Consider the following 21,173-nt stretch of genomic DNA (forward strand, 5'->3'; position numbering starts at 1 on the left):
GAAATAATATAAGCATATAAAGCTGTATATAATTACTATATAATACTGTATATGTATGTACAACACTTTTGGACTAGTCTTAATATTGATTTCTTAAGAAGAAATCAAATTTATTCCTTTGTGTCCTAAAGCTTTTTTGTCCGATCTAAGTTTGACTATCGTGATTGTGATCTTCATTGGACACCTCACAAGCCCTTAACACTTTAATATCAGCAGTCAGTTTTCAGTTCAATCAGTCATTTATCTGAGCATGAGGGCATGTTGAATCCCCAACAGCAGGCTTGGTTTACCGGCTTTAAAGGTTTGACTCTGACCAGAGAGCAAAGTACAAGAATGAATTCACCAGATTCCAAAGTTGATCTGGAGGCTGTGCAGCTGAATAAGGAGCTCAAGGCAGTAGAATTACATAACTGACTTGTTTGTTTTCTTAAAGCACCCCAGCTTTGCATGGTGAGCTTATATTATAATTGCTGATGGTTCCTGTTCTGCAGCACTCAAACGCTTTGTGTGTCTGATCAAAGCTTTAGCTACGGGCGTTAGATTCACTTGGATAAATTTACTGCAGTCAGCATTGCTTGATTTTTTTTTTTTTTGTTGAGTCCCCCTCTGTTTCAAAGATTCTTTCTCTCGCAACTTTTTGCCTCCAGTCACTTTTGATAGCTTTTAATAACAAATAAATCCTTTAAGTGGTACCAAATGCAGGCCATTTATCTTCTTCAGACAATATTCATATAATTTGTTCTGTTTGCAGCGGCAAGAGCTGGAGACTGAGAACAAGAAGTTGAAGAATGACCTGAACGAGTTGAGGAAAGCGGTGGCCGACAAGGCCTCCGACAACAACTCATCCAATGAGCTTCAAGAGGGCTACAACCTGCTGCTGAATCAGCTCAAAGCGGCCAATGAGGAGCTGGATGTGCGAAAGGAGGAGGTCCTTATGCTTAAGACCCAAATCGTGAACTCCACAAGGCAGTCAGAGAACATAAACCACATTGTGAGTCTAAAAACATCACCACCCCTCATTTTATACATTTGACATTTGTAGACCTCTGATCCATTTTTTTAACCAAATGAAGCTATTGTAGTATGTCATTATCATATCAGACTTCCTAATCCATTAGCATCCCACCAGGCTTCAGGGTCCCTTGAATGGAAAACTTCTTTAGCTTCTATAAAAGCAATCAGGCATGAGACATCGCATTGGATAAGATTATATATAATGGGTTTGGATGGAGCTCAGAGTTATTTAAGTTCAGGGAAAGTTCATTATAATAGTAATGTCGAACATATATTCATGCTACCTTTTGATATATATTTGTTTCATTCAAACAGGATTCCAATGATGAATCAGAATGGACCAACAACAAGAAGCCCGTGGACTCGGAGGACACTGTTGATGCGCCTGATTTAAAGAAGTATGGCAGTCCAATAGACTTAATGAAAGGCTTTTAAAGTGACACCAGTTCTCCTCCACATACTCATTCGTCTATTTTAATGAAGATTGAATCTAATGGTATTGACCGTTCATCTAAGTCCAGAGCAGCTCTTCATGCTCCGTCTGCTTTCATTTACAGCTGTATAACTCTGTTTTCTTACCCACATTACTGGAGAGCCAATCACTTCTCATGAATTAGCATAGAGCTGCCTCAAACAAGCACTTAAAGTCTCAAAGCTAACATTTTAAAAGTTATCTGCAATATTTCTGTCAAATTTATAGATCACCACTGGCTCATGGCAGGTTGGAGACAATTTAGCGGCCATAAATATGTTTTTGGCTATGAAACATTATTTTGCATTCTTACTAGTTGTATTGAAACGGAAATGTTTCATATTACGTTTATATTCTGTTGCACTACAGCATTATGTCTACTGCTCTAAAACAAAAGTTAGAGGTAACCAATTAAAGGAACAGTTTTAGTTTTCTTGTTAAATCTGAACTTTCATACTGTCCAATATCCATCCAGGCTGCTCTGAATTCATGACACTTTCTCTCCGTCACATTTTTCAAGTGGTCTTTTGAAACAGAGAGTGACAGATGTTAGATGAGGTGCCCATTACCTGTTAAAAATAATACATTCTCGTACACTGTGGTCTAAGGACCTGGCATTTTAAACACCGTCTGATTTCTCATGCATGCATTTTTCCCTCCTTTCTCTATTTCTCATTTCCTGTGAGTGCCACATCTTGTGCAGGCAGCCCACCTAAAAATAAATAAATAATTATATCCCAGAGAAATAACCAAAGTTCTAGCAGCTACATGACCTCTTTACTAGAAGATAATAGGGGTGAAATAGAGATGGGGAATTCAGATGTGCCCAAAAAAAGACTAAACTACCCTGCCATACCTTGCTTTGCTACACTAACTGGCCCTGTCATCTTCTCATTCTTCTCTTTTGCTTTCTCTCTTGTCTCTCTGCTGCTGCTCCTCTGTCTCTTTGGCTCTCTGTTATTCGGATGCCAGTAAAGCTCAAGACTGGGGTTATTTGAATGAAGATGGAGAGCTTGGCCTGGCCTACCAGGGGCTAAAGCAAGTTGCCAGGTTGTGCTTTCAATTTCTTGGATTTCACTCCTGGATTTTGAGGCTTCTGTTTCTGTCAGTGTCTTTTCAACCAGTAAAGGCATATTTTAGGCATATATTGAGTTTTTTTGTCAGTTTTGAGAAGTGTTTGGAGGGCTAACCAAAGTGTATACACAGTTTACACCCACTCATACCATATTGTGGCATGTTTGTGTTCAGGCTGCTGGAGGCCCAGCTGCAGACACAGTCTCGACAGCACAAGGATGAGCTAGAGGCTCTCCACACGCAAATCGAACTGCTGAAGGACAATCTGGAGAAGAAACAGGAAATGCTGGACCACTTCTCCACACTTTCTCCTGAAGCTCTGGTGGAGTTCAGCGTGCAGCAGGAGATCACGCGCCTCACTAACGAAAACCTGGTGAGACCTAGACTTGTGCCGGTATTCAGTAATATTACGGTGATGAATATGCACGATATTGTTGTCGTGGGCACTTATAAATACCGCAAATAATTATATATAAAAAAAAATTCAGAAATTGGAATGCATTTTAAGAAAACTATTCCAATCAACTGGTCAAAATGAACAATGCCACTGCATGCTGCTTGAAAGACACGTGTGTGCTCTGATGTAAACAAGCACGCATGAGAAGCACATGGAGGAACACGTGAGAGACGCGTTGAATGAAAGCACATTCATTCTCTGACAGTAGATGGCGCTAAACTGCAGAGAATGCAGTCCTTAACCTGGAAACCCCATATATAAACCAGCTGCACTACTTTCTTAAACATATTTAAATAAATTTTAAATAGCCATTCAGATTTGCTATGATGTTCATCTTACCTATTGGTCTTTATAGTTCTTTTGCACTTTAATCTGTGCAAAACTTTTGACTTTATATATATTTCTGAATTGCTTTATTTTATTTAAATGTTCAGTTATTTTTTATTAGAAAAATGTTATTTAACCTATTATACTATATTTTGAGCACTTTTTTTGTGAAGACAGTGGCATAATACAGTGAAATAATATGTGCTTTAGCCATATAAATACAGTTGTAACGTACGTGGGTAAAATTTACCAGCTGGCGGTTTTAGGTATACTGCGACCTCTGGAGGCTCTAGTGTTAAGCATGAATCTCTGAATTGTGTTAGATTTATGGTAAAACAAATAAACAGTTTGTCGTCGCGATAAGAAATATAAAACAAGACAAGACACAATCAACATCTGGTTTTAAGTATATTTCGACTGGGAAACAACACGATTGTTTTCCAGTGAGCCCTCAAACGTAGCCAACGGTTCATATCCAACACACAATATTGACATTCTCACTCAAGACGATGGTGATTTATTGTTCTTCAGGATCTGAAGGAACTTGTTGAGAAGCTGGAGAAGAATGAGAAGAAGTTGAAGAAGCAGTTGAGGATCTATATGAAGAAAGTGCAGGAGCTGGAAGGTTAAACATCTGTCTTTTACCTGTGGGTTTACCATTGTCTTGTACTTATTGCCATTTGCTGATGTGCTGTTATTCTTTGTACAGTGTCTCAGGCCACAAAGAGCAGACCAGAGCTGACCCGTCAGGTCACCGTCCAGAGGAAAGAAAAGGACTTTGAAGGCATGCTGGAGTACTACAAAGAAGATGAGCCCTTGCTGGTCAAGTCTTTAATTACAGGTGTGTGTATTTACATGCAGGCATGTTTTAATGCAGATGTCCTGTAACTATGTTAAAACACAGGTCTTGTTTTTAGACATGAAGCCCAATGCGGTGTCAGCCACGGTCCCCTGCCTCCCTGCTTACATCCTCTTCATGTGTATCCGTCATGCCGACTACATCAACGATGATCAGAAAGTCCATTCTCTCCTTACCTCAAACATCAATGCCATCAAAAAGGTCCTGAAGGTATGTATACTGCATGTAATCACATGACACACTCCCAGAATTCAAACCAGCTACACTTCTATTCCAAAGTTTGTTTGTTTTTTAAAGAAATTAATTCTTTTATTCAGCAAAAATGCATTCAGTTGATCAAAATTTTCAATAAAGGCTATTTTTTATGTTAAAGAAATGATCTGTTAAACATAAATGAAGACGTTTATAACATTCTAGTTTAGCATGACTGCTTTTAACATTCTATTCATCAAATAATCCTGAAAAATATGTTTCAAAGTTGTCACGTTGTCACATTAAGCAACACAACCATCTTTCAACACTGATCAAATTTTTTCTTTTTTTTCTTGAGCACCAGTATATTAGAATGATTTCTGAAGGGTCATGTGACACTGAAGACTGGAGTAATGATGCTGAAAATTCAGCTTTGGCATCACAGGAATAAATTCTGTTTTAGAATATATTGAAAACGATTTTTTTAAATCTGATAATATTTTTAGTTTTATTGTATTTATGATTAAATAAACCCAGCCTAACTGAACAAGAGACTTTTAAAAAGCTTAACTCCAAAAACATGAAAACAGTAATGTATAAACCCACGATGATTTCATCATCCCTCTTTTTTTTTAATCATCTTCTCTCCAGAGAAACAACGATGACTTTGAGATGACCTCCTTCTGGCTGGCCAACGCCAGTCGACTTCTGCACTGTCTGAAGCAGTACAGCGGGGACGAGGTGAGATTTTGATTTCATCCAGTGATGATTTCATGAAAAGTGTGGTTTTAAGCCTCAGGTGACCCCGTCTAGATCACTGGTATGATTTGGCTGTTGCTTCCTGTCATAGGCCTTCATGACACAGAACACTGCCAAGCAGAACGAGCACTGCCTGAAGAACTTTGACCTGGCCGAGTATCGGCAGGTTCTGAGTGACCTCTCCATCCAGATCTATCAGCAGCTCGTCAGAGTAGCAGAGGGCATGATGCAACCCATGATCGGTGGGTACAGAGCGACGCCAGACCACCATAACCACTAAAAATGAAGTCCTAATAGTCCATAACGTTTATTTGTGTTTGATTTTGTCAGTTTCTGCCATGCTTGAGAGCGAGAGCATCCCCAGCCTGGCCGGAGTGAAGCCCATGGGCTACAGGAACCGTTCCTCTAGTTTGGACTGTGAGAGCGGCGGTCCAGTGGGCTACACGCTCCAGGCCCTGATCAAGCAGCTGGGACAGTTTTACACCACCATGGCGGACCACGGCCTGGACCCTGAGATCATTCAGCAGGTGTTTCGCCAGCTCTTCTACTCCATCAATGCAGTGACCCTCAACAACCTGCTGCTGCGCAAGGATGTGTGCTCTTGGAGTACAGGCATGCAGCTCAGGTACACGTTTGATGCTCTCAGGCAAACCCTTGGCCTTGTTAAATCTTCAGGACTTCAGATTAACGTAACGTCCGTCTCATTACTGTCACTTCAGGTACAACATCAGTCAGCTGGAGGAATGGCTGAGAGGAAAGAATCTGCACCAGAGTGGAGCCGTAGCCACCATGGAGCCTGTGATCCAGGCCGCCCAGCTGCTGCAGGTGAAGAAGAAGACCTCCCAAGATGCTGAGGCCATTTGCTCGCTCTGTAGCGCCCTCAGCTTACAGCAGGTAGACATTTAACATTCATATTTTTCTTTCTTTCTTTCTTTCTTTCTTTCTTTCTTTCTTTCTTTCTTTCTTTATTTATTTTTTATTGAATTAATCGTGCTATTCTAATTCACTTCAGATTGTGAAGATCCTCAACTTGTACACACCACTCAATGAGTTCGAGGAACGAGTCACTGTGTCTTTCATTAGAGACATTCAGGTAAGCACACTATGGACACACACTTGCTAGGTTGTACCAACATTTCTAAATCAATAAAACACTTCAACAATTTTGAAATCATAAATATGCTAGCAAACAAACTCCTGCCTAAAAGGTTTAGTCAGTGTATATAATATAAAGGAATTTCTTTTATATAACAGATAGATTATAGATTCATATTATACACCATTGTTTAAAAGTTTGTGCTTGGTAAGGTTTATGTTTTGTCCAGGAGATCTGTTCATATTAGTGTACAAGGCTGCACTCATTTGAACAGATATACAGTGAAAACGGTAAATATTATTAGCTGTAAAAAAAAGCATTCAGCATTTATTTAGAATAGCAATATGTTGTAACATAATAAATGTCTTAGGTGTAATTTTTGATTAATGCATTTATTCATTGCTAAATAAAAACAAATAAAGAAATGTAAGTGCAGTTTTCTTTGTATCATTAAACAAATGATAAATTGACTCATTTTAAATTAATTTTTGTATAGATAGCTGCACACTTTCAAGTTCACTTTACACTACAAAATCTGAAGTGGATATAAACATCTGTCTTAGAAGGGCTTTTCAAACAAGAAGTGTATGAGATCATTCAACATATACAAATTTTTTTCCACATACACATGAAATCATTTAAAAGCTGGTATAAGTTAGTGTTGTCTTGTTACTGAAAGCTCTGTATTTTCTGCAGTGTTTGATGGCTTCTCAATGAGCACGTCCAATAAATACCCTCATTTCTCCTTTCACAGAATCGCCTCCAAGATCGAATAGAAAACAACCAACTGCTGGTAGACACTAAATACACCTTCCCTGTGCTCTTCCCTTACACTCCATCAGCGCTCAGTCTGGAGACCGTACACATCCCTGCCTCCCTCAGCCTGGACTTCCTCACACGGGTCTGACATCTCAAACTCCCGCAGCGGCCCATCGCAGATCTGCTAACCCACATACTAACAACACCACATGAGTGGGATTTACAGTATCGACATTTAACAAGACGGACAACCTCCCTGAGCGACTAACTGGTGTTGAGATGCTTTCGATAAGGGGGGAAATAAGTCTAAATGATGCAGGTGTAAATACACTGTCTTTCCTTTTATAACACTTAACCAGTTCTTTCTGGGCAAGCGAGGCTATTGAAATATGAAGTTTAAACACTATATTTGGATTGGGATGTGTTCGTCTTTGACTAGTTCTTATGATTAAACAAGTGTAATCTATATAACTATAAAGCAAGAGGGTTTTGGGCTACTGACATGAAACACTAATGCGAGATGTATGTGTCCGTATTCATGTATCTGTATTAGTGTGCACTGATTTCTTTGTGTTCGTAATGGAAAAGTGTCTTTTATTTCCCTTGCTTGTGCTGGAGCACAGTCTCATCTCAGAAACATGGGCTTCCACTGAAGCAATTCCACAATCTCGCTTTTTTTTTCTAGGTGAACTTTTAAAATCGTCTGCCAAGATTCATTCCCACAACCTCTAGCAAAAAGAAGCAGGAGATCTCTGCATTGCAGTGGCTGTTGCCAGTGGATCGGACTCTCCGAACAGGGGCTTTCTAAGCTTTTTTTCTTCTCATTTGTTGATGAAAGTGCTGTAGAAATGTGGGACCTTGAATCACAGGGCCAGCAAATGTGGCAGATCGTGAAAGTGACCATGATAAGTCAAAGTACGTGGAGCAGAGGGAACGAGGATGATGAGAGGAGCTTGTTGATATTTAATATTGTGTTGAAATAAATAATCCTGTGATTGTTGGTTGGTGGAATCTAGAATGTGCTGGAAGGCATGTGCAAGTATGATGAAGAAATGCATCTAAAGAGATTTAAGACATTCTCAAAACTACCAGGTTATTGTTTCATGAAAGCAGTTATCACAATTTACTTTATACTTTACACAGCTCTGTAAATGATTATGTGTAATTAAATAGCAATAACTATGCATGGTTTCCAAAATTTTATACAATCTCTTGCAGTTTTCCCCTTATTTTGTATGTTGCCAACAGAATGGGCTGTTCTGCAAGAATAGTGCATCGTGTCAATTCAGGATACTGTATTTTGTTCAAAGAGGTTATTCACGTTTTAGCTTTAGGTTTCAAAGTTTATACAAAGCTGTCAAAATCACTCTCTGGATACAACTTTCTGGATTGAAAAAGTTCTTTAAACGCCAATAAAGTATAAACTGTCTATTTTTTATAGTTGTATTGTTATTTTGTAAATATAGAGTATATTTGACTATAAGGAGTTTTTTATGTTCTAAGTAAAGGTTGTATTTATTTATTTTTACTGCCCTCTAGCGGCCATATTTGAAGTTGAGTCAGAGCTCTGAAAAATTGCATGCCTTTATCTAAATGATTGCTAATTTTAGCCCCTGGTGCATCAGAGTTAGAAATCGTGCAGTTTATTTGTAAAAACAGATAACTACAATTTCTTTTTTTCAATTTTCAGAAATCATGTTTTTTTATGATGTTATGTTTTTATTGTGTTCGTTTGTATTTTTTTTTTTTACCCTAATCAAAATAACCCAACTGCAGTTTGATTGAGATTAATTGGAATGCACAATAAAATAATAAAATACGGAGTTATCTGTTTTTGCAGACGAACTCTTCATATCATTTGCCCCCCCCTTTTTTTTTTTACAGTAACACTCAAAGTACGTGCGTTCTATTTGTGGCTTGAAACTCACACATTTGAAAGCAGATCACACCAGTTTATTCGGACTTTATGTTCCAAAATATCAAGCTCATTTATTTAATTTTAACTTTGATAAAACAAGCACATTAACACATCCTTTAGATCACCAGTTAATGATACTAAATGAAGTCTTGTGAATAAAGTTCACAGCTAAAAGATGTTGTTAGTTACGAGCAGCAGGGTCTGCAAGCGTCTTATTACTTTTATAAGACGCTTTCTAAATTAATTATAATTTTAACTTAATTGACTATTATTATACATTCATTTCATAGTTAGAAAATATAGTTTCTGACACATGTATTTCACTGTTTGTATCACTGCTTGTCTTTTGTTCGCTTTCCTGACAGACTGTCATTAGTCATCAGTCTGGGGATTTTTCAGTGACAACAATCTTTCTGAAGGTTGACGGTCAAAAAATGAATGAATCACTGAATCATTCTCTAAGATGATTTATTAAGGAATTAAACGCCACAAATACGTGTTTCTCCTTAAAATATATATTCGCTATTATGTGAATTTAACATACCCAGTGCATACTATTAGAAGCTGACTGTCAGAAAAAGTGTCAAGATTGGGAATCAAAAAGCTTTTGAAGTATTTGAGTGAATCATTGAATCATTCTCTCAACTGATTCATTCAGAAATGATGTTTTGCTCTTTTAGCGCTCTTTTCGTTGACGTGGCAAAAACACAACTTAACTAGCAAAACTATGTATAAAATTTAAGTTATTCAATATTAATGTCTCATTTATTGGACTGATGTGTAAAATATAATTAATTTAATAAATTTTAGATCAGCTAAAACGCTGCACGAACTGCCTCAAGTAAATGTCAGAATATGTGTGAATTTCACATTAAAAGATGTTAATGTCAGAACAAGTGTCAAGATTATGAATTTAAAAGGAAGTCATTATTTTGTCCCTGTTGACCACATTTGAATATGATTCAGATCAATTCAAATCTTTCAATCTGTTTATCTTTTTTTTTAAATCACTTTCGATGCTTTCAACTTCCTCGCTGGGGTCTTGTGAATGTGGCTGTGCGCTTTTTCCCAGACATATGAGCCCTGTGGTAACGGTCGTAGGATGGCAAGACATGCCAGTTTGATCATTTGCCTTGTCTGCTCAACCTGTTTGTGGTAAACTTTTTCACAGGAAGTCATCGCATTTTGGCAATGCAGGCGCTTAAAGATTTTTCAAATGCAATCATAAAATGAGATTTGATAGAGTTAACGCAACATTTTAATATTGTTTTTCTATCTCTGTAAAAAACTGTTTATCTCAGCAGTTATTTTAAGGTCAGTCTATCATTCAGAGGAAGTCTATCCACAAACCATGATGCGACTGAGTTTTCATTACTCCCTATCTGCTTTTTTTCTGTTTTGTTCAAGCTTTCACTTTTCTTTAGAAGTAAAATTAATTTGGTGGATACATATGCCCTACCACAACTAACAGACTAAACATCTTAAACACAATAAGCCAAAAGACAATAAAACCCCTTAGATCTTTGAAACAGAAAAATCTTCTGTAATCAATAAAACTTGAGTTTTGCGCCTCCATAAAGTGACTTTCTCCCACAGAAAGCAGCTCGTCTCCTCCCTCTGCACCACCTGCTTGCATTTCAGGGGTTTTTATAGGAGCTCAAAGATCCCGACCTCAACCAAGATGAAGGAGAAGAGTGCACAGGCATTAAGAAAAAAGCACCCTATGGTATAGGAGCCTCGAGCATAGGGTACATTCAACTACTGTATGCAGCGAAACCACCGATGCTGTTGTTGAGAGATGTTTTTGTGTGATAGGGGCCTACAGCGATAGAGTGTGGTTTCGGAGGGGAGGGGGAAGAGGCTCTTACAATGCAACTCAAAGTGCTTGTCGCACCTTTTTGCACCACGTTACTCTTCTCCAATGGTGCCCTTTAGCCACGTGGTTACTTACCAACCTCTCTGGTTATTGGCATCGACCGGAGGAAAAGATGTCTCACTGTTTCTGCGGAAAACACAAATGACTGCGCTAAAAAAACGTATCTGTGCTTTCTCCCCTTTCTTGTTCTCACATGATCATTGCTGAGCTACAGCATGTTAACCACAGTGTAGTCGCCCACGGACGCATTCGAGAGTACTTACACTAGCAACCCTGAAACCTCCTCCTCACACTGATGCTGCACCATCCCACACTGTAGGCCTAAAAATCTCATCACAACGTGGGACCTTTCAGTCTTTGTACACATTGTTGTCATATAACTTATAATTTGGTGGTATATACTGTATACTGTATATTCCCATTTATATATATAATTATTGCCTTGTAGAACTGTTCTTTTACACACATGCATATATTTTGTATCTAATTATTGAGATATAAATGATAATTTGTTTTGATGTTATCATTTTTTTTTTTTTTTTTTTTTTTTTTTGCTGTTTCATAAAGGTTTGTGTTTAATCATTTTTCTACTGTTTACATTTTTAAACAGGGTTTTTATTTTTTAAAGATGGGATTCCTTTACCATATTACACATTAGCATTGAAATAAACCGGTTCCAAATGACCTTTGTCCTCGTTAGAGGAGATCTGAAACACCACACGGATTACCAGAGAAATCACATGTTTTCTGCCGGTTTCAAGACATCTAGATTTGTTTTAGGGTTGCCACACCACATCCATTTATGTGGTTACTCAATGGGTCAAAATCCAAATTATCAACTATGATCAGTTGTAAGACCTTTCTCTGCTTCTTGCCGGTGTCTGCCAGACAGAAACACTTGTAGAGTCATACCGTAAGATCTCATTTTGCTTATGGTTAAACTTTTGACTTTGGAAACTCCTTGAATCAAATCTTTTTCTTTTTTGTATTTAAGTATCATATGTATCATAACCAAAGGTCAATGCCTTCTGTGGGAAATATGTAGCTGTGCAGTCTTTCTATAACACAATTACGCTAATATAGACAACACTAGGAAAGGACTAAATGTTGTTGTGTATCTGCAAGACTTTTAATTGAAATCAGTCATTTAGATCAAGCAAGTTTCAGTAGCCTTCAAATGTTCCTGATCATTTTAAACGTACAAACTGCAGTACTTCATGGCAGGATTAATTTAAATGGCATTTAACATCAAACATTTCTTTATTTTAGCATTAGACAATAATCCTGTTTTGTCTGTGACTTGAACACTTTGTTTACAGGACAGATAACAGCTTAGAATGACGATGTGCTGGCCTCATTTTTTACATAAACTCATTTGCTGGAGGCGACAGGAAGTGGGTTGTAATAGGTTACCACTTGTTTTTGTTTTTTAGATTGAAGGTACATGCTGAGAGAGGACTTTTTCATTTCATATTTACCTGCACTTCTTGCGAGTAGTCTGTAAACAATGCCTGAAAATCGAAAAGAGAAAGAAACATGGCAAAACATGTTACTGGAATTATTTAAAATATTATCAATAATAATGATTTTTATAACTTTCATACATTAAACCCAATCAACTTTAACCTCTAATATCTGCTAGTAGGATAAATAAATATTACAGTGTTTTGTTGTCGTTATATTCTTTTATTCTTATTCTTTTATTTTGTAAGATGAGGAAGTGAGCATGTCTCCTTTTTTCAGGCACGAGTTTCATTCCATCTAACAAAATGTTTGCAATTTTTTGTTTCAGTCAAACACGTCTGTCTGCTTTGGTCTCTCTTGGTTTGACCTAAATAAAGTGCTGACTGTTCTCTTTTAAGATGCTAAACTATTACAGTTACGTATGGTAATGAGTGGTGGTCCTCAACTGGTGGGTGGTAATCCAAAAATGTGTCGCGGGTTTGTTCAAATCCGGTTACAGGCAGCAGCAAGAAAACTGATTGATTGATTAATTTGTTGTTGACGTCAAAGACCACATTGAATCAAATTACAGTATTTTGTCGCGAATCTATCATCTCACTTTCTAAACCAAGGGAGGATACATTTTTAATATTTCATATTTGATTGTAAGGACTAATTTTGTTTCTTTTGTATTCTAAACAGTTTTGATTCTCTGTTGGGTTACCACTTGTCCAATGTAAAAGCATGGGTCCTGCTGAAGTTGACAGTTTTACTGTCAAAGTTACTTGACACATGTACTTTTTTTTATCTATTAACCATCACTTTTGACCAACTGCCACACGTGCATGGGTTACAATACACTTGCAGTATATGCACTTTTTCATAAAAATCTTTGTTCATCCGAAGAAGTCAGAAAGTCAGACATCTGTAATGCCATGCCAGTGAGTAGCCTAAATTATAAGGGAAATTGACTATTGGTCATTTTTGGTGATTTAACACCAAAAATGGCCACCACATAATGTACCCAGTCACTACTGTGATACTGATTCTGCAACAGAAACTACTCAAAGGATAGACTTATTCTGTATATTATATCCTTGTGTATTTTCTATAGTGAACAATTCATGTACATTATGAGAATACGTTGCATTGCATGTGTACTGTGCAGTTTGAGGATTTTTGTCTTTCCTGTCACAACATAACCACATCCAAGACTTTCACTTTCATACTCAAGTGTATGCTGTAGTGACAATAATGTCAGTTGAATTGAATTAATTATTTGATTTATTTGAGGCCTACGTTCAACTAGTTTAGTAAAAGTCACAATTGGTATTGGATTATAATGTTCAGCTAAATAAAAGTATCCTCAAGATAAAAACAAGTGCCACCAACAACAATATATCATCTAATACACTTAAAACCTAATCAGACCCTACAATGCAGGAAAATTGCTTTTTTTGTTGTTGTCCTCATTTAACATTATCTGGAACAAACAAAAATTCTCCCAGAAGACTCTATTATATGATATTATGGGATTTGCCTAGGCGTTTGATCTATCAAGCAGATAAATACTGCTCCTGAGAGCTTAACTAGGTGTAACAGAGTGAAAAAGTATGTTAAATTATTGCATAAATGGGGACAGTGCCATCTATGTGCTGTGTGGTGTGATTTAGCGTGTGGAGTAGGGACCGCCCACAGCAGAGTTAATGAAGCATTGCTGTGGGTAAGAGAATTACCATTTATAAGTGTCCTAAACAAACAAGTAGTTGCTTTATTGTGACTGTATCTTTCAATGAATATGTTGGAACTCTGTTAAGCCTTGTTTGGCTTTGAGTGTGTTGCTCAATATTGAGTTATAACGTGTTTAGAGACCCGATTGTAATCAATTTGTGAGTTGCCTTGTGTTTCATGCAGAAATGGTTTATTCTTTCTGAATCAGTGAAACCCTATTTACACACACCGTCACCATTGTGCGGAAAGCAAACCGCCCAGGCAAGACGTCACATGATGCCACTGTGTTGCTTTGGGTCGTGTCTTCAAGCAAGTTGATTGAGATCACTGTGCTGCTGTATTAGGACTGGAAGCGTGTTTCGTCAGTTGAACTGTTCGTCATCATTCCACAGTCTTTGGTGATTGAGGGACTCATTGACTTTATCCTTTTTCACTCTGTTGGACTTTTCTCTTTCTGCTCTTTGATATTGAGTTAATGCCTGTTCTTATTATAGCGTATTTCATTGCTTAAGAATAGTAACATCAATAGATCCTTACCTGGTCAATGTACTCCTGTTCCAGTGGGTATAGGCAGAGGGGTTTTAGGCTTCCCAATTCCCTTTCCGATGGATAGCCCCGACACTTGCAATAGCAATAGTAGACCTGGTTTTACAAGAGGGGTGTGTTTTGTACGAGAGTACGATACAGCAGACATGCAGTCAGATGTCAATCCCAGAGTAGCCTCCACATCTCCACCCAGCAATGATAGTGTGCCTTATATGTTAGGGCAGATGAGTTCAATTGTCCATCAAATTGGCCAACAATTAGCAGAGAACATTATGTCTCATCTCAGTTCCCATAGCTTTGACACCGACGCACCAAGTAAAAAACACACTGATGATTATAAGAGTGACAGCCCCTTAAGCATGGCTAATTAGTCACAAAACCAAGTGATTCAGCACAGAAAATTCAAGGAGCCAACTTCATTCAGAGGAGATGGTTCAGATACAATTGAAATTGAGGAATGGGAAGATCTGATGAGGACATTTGTTCAAAAAAAGCAACTTGAATGTGGATGAACATGTGGAGGAAATCCTTGTACACCTGCATGGTAAAGCTAAAGATGTAGTCAAATTCTCGATCAGGAACTGTGACTCTGCCACCACTGTCTACCCAAACTCTGTCTACAGCCTGCTGTGCAAACATTTTAGTTGTAGTCATTACTCACATGTTCCTCTTGCTGATTTTTACACTACTTTACCCGAGGACAATGAAAATCCATACGACTACTGGCTTAGACTCAACAGAGCTGCAGATGTTGCTTCTGAATGCTTGCAAGGGCAAGGTAAAACACTTGACAAGCCCAGTGTGGAAATAGTCCACATGTTTATCAGACACTTCCCAAGTAAAGCTTTAACCTTCAGATCCAAACCGATTGACAAATGGTCAGCCCATGAAGTACAGGCTGTGCTTAATGACTATCAATCTGACTTATCGTTCAAATCCACCAGTGCAGTGCATCGCAGCCAAAGTGAAAGAGTTTCAATCAACAAGATTGATGTTAACGCAGTTCCAGTCCCGCTCCCACGTAGTGCGAACAACCAAAAAGTACAGATTTATCTGCCCTTGAAAAGGTCATTGACATGCTTGAAAAAGTTCTGCTAACCAATTCTAACAAACCTCCATCTCATCCTAGATGCCAGCCTAAAACCAGACTTCCTAGGATCGAAGGTCTTACCGTGTTCTATTTGTAATGATGCTGCCCATTCCACCTTGATGCACTGTCGTGAGCACCGACTATGTTTCCAGTGTCAGTCACCAGGTCACTCCAGGCGTTTCTGTCTTAGGTGGAGAAGTCAATCCACTCAGCCCAGTCCGGAAAACTACCAGGTCTGTGCAGAAGAGAGGTTAGCACAGACCAGATTGAAAATCCTCCCATATTTGTGACACAAGATTATGAGTCTATTTTTGAACAGTGTCTCATCTGGGAAAATTGCTGTCTTTCAAGGAATACAATGAGTCCCTAGAGCTGATTCATTATTTTATACTACTGTGTCTGTAGAAAATGGCCCATCTTTCACTGCATTACTTGACAGTGGTTCAATGGCCTGCACTCTCAGTGAGGCAGCTGAAGCTAGTTTGCTGGCAAGCACTTCAACGTTTACAAAATCTTTTGCCGATGATGATGTAATTATCGGTTGTGGTGGTCATCGAGTCACACCAATGGCGATGTATGATTTGTCCGTCTGTGTTTACGGATGTAAACTGATAATACCTGTGCTGATCGTTCCAGGCCAGACTGATGAGATGATCTTGGGCAGCAACGCCTTCAAGAGCTTGCTGACTCTCCTGAAAAAAACAGATGACTACTGGAAATTGATTTCACTTTGACGCGGTAATGGACAAAACGAGTGTTTAGAGTTCATTTCTTGCTTTCCAACACACAGAGATGGAGAGGTGATCACGTACCTGAGAAAGTTAGTACTGTTAAACTCAAGCACTGTGTGACACTTCAACCGAAGAGTGAACACCTTGCATGGGGCAAGCTTCCTGTCAACACTGTGGTGTCTGCGGGTAGTGGATGGGTGGAGCCCATCCAGTCCAGATGTGGCCCAAAACAGATCATAGTAGGCCGAGTCATTACACCTTTATGGGGCAATGGTTGGATACCTATCAAAGTTATAAATCCTACAAAGAGTGTGTTGACATTAAGAAGAAATGCTAAGATTGCAGATGTCTCTCCATGTATCGCTGTGGAAGATTTTCCAGAGAGTGACCTTATAAAGTCTCAAGTTCAGCACATTCAACTAGAGGACAATTCCCAGGAATTTGAATATGAGATGGTGCAAGCCTTAAATGACTTGGGACTGAGACACCTGGATCTGACAGCATGTGAAGTGTCTTCAGTATGGAAAACTAAGTTACTCCATTTCATCAAGAAACATCGGATTCGCCTAGTGGATGACAAACCCTTTCATCTCCCCTACCGTCGTGTACCTCCAAGTCATTATGAGAAACTGAGAGTACAACTGGATGTAATGGAAGAGAAGGGCATAATCAGAAAATCAAACAGTGAGTACGCCCCCCCCCCCCCCCCCCCTTGTCCTTGTGTGGAAAAAGAATGGTGATTTGGGGATTTGTACTGATTTTCGATGGTTAAATGCAAGGACTGTGAAAGATGCCCATCCTCTGCCACACCAGTCAGATGCTTTAGCTGCTCTTGGAGGAAATGCTTTCTTCTCGACTATGGACCTTACTTCAGGCTTCTATAATGTACCATTACACGAAGACGATAAGAAATACACTGCTTTCTCATCACCATTTGGGCTGCATGAATACAACAGAATGCCGCAGGGCCTCTGTAATAGTCCTGCGACATTCATGCAAATGATGATGTCAATCTTTGGTGACAAAAACTTCACAAGTTTACTGTGCTATCTTGATGATCTCATGGTCTTTGCCCCCAACGAACAGGTTGCACTTGAAAAGCTGGAGATGGTGTTTTCAAGACTCAAGGTCCACAATCTCAAGCTTTCACCTTAAAAATGCCATTTCTTGAGAAAATCAGTTAAGTTTCTTGGACATGTCATTTGTGAGGATGGTGTTAAGACTGATCCGGGGAAAATTAAGGTCATCACAGATGTTAAAGGGGGGGTGAAATGCTCGTTTTCACTGAATATCCTGTTAATCTTGAGTACCTTTAGAGTAGTACTGCATCCTTCATAACTCCAAAAAGTCTTTAGTTTTATTATATTCATAAGAGAAAGATAGTCTTTTCCCGGAAAAACATGACCGGCTGGAGGCGTGACGTGTGGGCGGAGCGAAAGAATCACGAGCGTCAGTAGGCTTTTGCATTGAGAGCATGTGGAAGCTGTGACATTACCGTGAGGAAAAACCATCATCCAAAACAAACCATGGCTTACAGTCAGATTCAGCCATTTATTTATGATCCAGAATCAGATCCCGAGGCTGAAACTGAACGAGAGCAGCAGCAGCAACGACTCGCTCCGACCGGGGCTCGAACCCGGGTCTCCGATGGGAGGCGGACGCACTAACAAGGAGGCAGAGATACTTTAAGCAGTTTTACTCACCGCATGCGGTTCCAACACACGATCGTGACCCTTTTTCGTTGGGATTGCATCATCCTTAAGAAATAAACGATACGCAAATCCGTCGTCAAACTGGGCCTTGTTTGTAAAACAAGCATCTTCAAAATGCAGGGAACAAACGAAAACACTTGCACAACTCCGTTGATGCTCTGTAAGAATAAACTCCATCCACTGGTCCCTTAATGCTGTCTTTTTTTTTTTGGTAATCTGTGCAGGGTTGTCTTGCCCTGGCAACCAAAAACACACTTCTTTTGTGACATTTCACGACGCTCTCGCTCTGATCAGTGAATGCCTGAGCTCTGCTATACGGGAGCGCGCGCTCTTCCGGCAAAAGTGCCCTTAGGACCCATATAAGGAAATTCCACTCCATCTAACGTCACACAGAGCCATACTCGAAAAAAACTTTCCGAAACTTGTGACAAACCGGAAGGAGTATTTTGGGAACAAAAATACTCCTTCAAACGTACAACTTAATTTTTGAAACTTTGTCCATGTTTAGCATGGGAATCCAACTCTTTAACAGTGTAAAAAACTCAGTATGCCTGAAATAGCATTTCACCCCCCCTTTAAAGCAGCGGACTTGATGGACTCTGACGGAATCACTCCATGTCACAGGAAAATCAGATCATTCTTAGGTATGGTGTTGTACTACCAACATTTTATAGAGAGATGCTCTGTTAAAACCAAACCGTTATTTGATCTGATCTCAAAAACTGACAATGCGAGCTCTAGAGGCAGGAGGAGGAAACTAATCTCAAAGGCTGTGTGTGTTAAACTTTCACCAACAGACTGGAATGACAATTTCCAGAAAGCATTTGACACTTTAAAGGAGGACCTTCTCACAAGTGTAATGCTAGTACACCCTGATTTTAACCGTGACTTCATACTAGCAGTAGATGCCTCATTTGATGTCTTGGGAGCTTTTCTCTCTCAGATCCCAGAGGGCAGCACTATGGCCAGTCCAGTGGCATTCACTAGCAACACACTGTCGCATTCTCAGATGAATTACCCAGCTCACAGGCTAGAGTTCCTCGCACTTAAGTGGGCGATATGTGACAAGTTCCATTATTGGTTGAAGGGGCGTCACTTTACAGCTTGGACAGACAATAATCCCCTCACCTACATACTCACCAAGCCAAGACTCGATGCTTGTGAGCAACGCTGGGTTTGCTAAATTAGCCTCTTTCAGCTTTGACCTGAAATACGTTCCCAACTCTAAGAACATTGTCGCTGACGCATTGAGCAGGGAACCTTTTGTCCAGTCTAGTGTAAGCCATCGACTTGTAACAGAACCTTACCACTTCTTGCTCAATCAGGTTAACAGAGTTTTAGATCAAGTAGTCCAAGATTCTTTCATACTTACCGCTAAATGTCAAGTATTAAGCCCTGCTGATGATCTTTCTGAAGCAACAGGAGTAAGTGGCCAAGGTCAGATGACTGTGTGTGCTTTGAGTTCGCAGGATGTAGTTGCAGTATTGGATGCACACTGTTCTGGTGGTGTAGGATGAATGATGGGCATGGAAAGCATTCCGCATTTCATCCGTGTGGACCAGACTACTGCACTCAGTGTGAGCACTCTGTCAGCTACAAGAACAGGATAACACAGTGAGTAGAGCACTCATTTAAGTTCAAAGACACCGACATCCTGACAAGCATGAATGTGCTAGTGAGCCCTGTACTGTCTTAAGGCTTCTTAAGCATTGGAATAAACTCACCATCAGAGATGGCATGCTTTTCAGAGTAAAAAGAGATAATCACATGAACAAAAAGTTGTATCAATTAATTGTCCCAGATGCTCTGAAACAACAAGTGCTTAATGGTCTGCATGATGCTGCTGGTCATCAAGGTCGCTCCAGGACACTTTCATTGGCCAAACAACAGTTCTTTTGGACAGGCATGGAACGGGACATAGCTAATTATGTGAGGAACTGCATGCTGTGTATAGTCGGCAAGACCCCTGAACCAAAAGATTGTGCTCCTCTTGAGAACATACACACCTCTGAGCCGATGGAACTAATCTGCATTGATTTCTGGACAGCATAACAGGGTGATAACAGGAGTATGGATGTTCTGGTAGCAACAGACCATTTCACCAAATTAGCCTATGCTTTTCCCTGTAAGAACCAGTCTGCGAAGCAAGTTGCTCATCATTTATGGAACGGTCTCTTCTGTATTTACAGATTCCCTAGGCGTGTACATTCGGATCAAGGTCTGAGTTTTGAGAGCAGATTGATGAAGGAGTTGCTAGATATGGCCAGTGTCAAGAAATCACATACCACTCCTTATCACCCAATGGGAAATGGAATCACTGAACGCTTCAACAGAACCTTAGGGAACATGATAAGAGCTTTACCTCCCCAGTCCAAAGTCAAGTGGCCGCAGTCTTTGCAAATGCTGACATTCTGTTATTATAACTGCACTGTTCACGAGACCACAGGCTTTGCGCCTTTCTATCTGATGTTCAGGAGGGTCCCATGTCTTCCTATCGATGTGATGTTTCAACATGTTCTCAAGGATGATACTGTTGTGAAGTATTCAGATTTTGTATTCATGCTTACATGTGACCTTGGCGAAGCTGCAAAAATTGCAAAGAAGCACAGTTTTACTGGGCAAGCTCGGCATGCAAAAATCTACAATCGGAAAGTGAGGGGTTCACCTTTGACTGTTGGTGACCAAGTCCTTCTGGCAAATCGAGGTGAGCGTGGCAAACAGAAAATAGCAGATAAGTGGGAGTCCAATCTTTATGAAGTAATGTCAGTGAGATCACCTATTAATGTCTATCGGATAAGGGACACAGAAACAGGCAGAGAAAAGACTGTGCACAGGAATCTTTTGCTCACTGTTAACTTTCTGTACGAAGATGATGGAATTGCTTTACCATCTCAGTCTCATTCAATTAATGCAACCTCAGACTTGCCTGATCATCCCAACAGTGATAAAAGAACAGCTCACTGGGTTATGCAGTCTGATCAGCCCAACTTCCCTGGAAATGACACAGACTCAGTGGCTTTGTCTGAAGTTCAGTATTCTTTGGATATCCAGAAATCCAATTCAAAGCCAGACTCTTTTAACTGTGACAGCTCTATATCCACTGAACAGGCCAGTGAC

At 39.5% G+C, this 21,173-nt stretch overlaps 1 protein-coding gene across 3 annotated transcripts in view; it reads left to right on the top strand.

Moving 5' to 3' along the window:
* Positions 1-8,445, top strand: part of LOC127986105 (unconventional myosin-Vb) — a 54,633-nt gene extending 46,188 nt beyond the window's left edge. For 2 of the 3 annotated variants that reach the window (XM_052588322.1, XM_052588321.1), the window contains exons 28-39: positions 752-991; positions 1,330-1,412; positions 2,735-2,933; positions 3,876-3,969; positions 4,054-4,185; positions 4,262-4,413; positions 5,047-5,136; positions 5,246-5,396; positions 5,485-5,779; positions 5,874-6,048; positions 6,167-6,247; positions 7,005-8,445. In XM_052588322.1, the coding sequence (XP_052444282.1) occupies positions 752-991; positions 1,330-1,412; positions 2,735-2,933; positions 3,876-3,969; positions 4,054-4,185; positions 4,262-4,413; positions 5,047-5,136; positions 5,246-5,396; positions 5,485-5,779; positions 5,874-6,048; positions 6,167-6,247; positions 7,005-7,157 (1,845 nt within the window). In that variant the 3' untranslated portion in view covers positions 7,158-8,445. Of the gene's footprint in view, positions 1-751; positions 992-1,329; positions 1,413-2,458; positions 2,537-2,734; positions 2,934-3,875; positions 3,970-4,053; positions 4,186-4,261; positions 4,414-5,046; positions 5,137-5,245; positions 5,397-5,484; positions 5,780-5,873; positions 6,049-6,166; positions 6,248-7,004 lie in introns of all 3 variants that reach the window. The other variant, XM_052588323.1, reaches the window with a different exon arrangement.
* The last annotated feature ends 12,728 nt before the right edge of the window (positions 8,446-21,173 follow it).

Source organism: Carassius gibelio, chromosome B21 (genome assembly GCF_023724105.1).
Source record: "Carassius gibelio isolate Cgi1373 ecotype wild population from Czech Republic chromosome B21, carGib1.2-hapl.c, whole genome shotgun sequence".
Classification (NCBI taxonomy): domain Eukaryota; kingdom Metazoa; phylum Chordata; class Actinopteri; order Cypriniformes; family Cyprinidae; genus Carassius; species Carassius gibelio.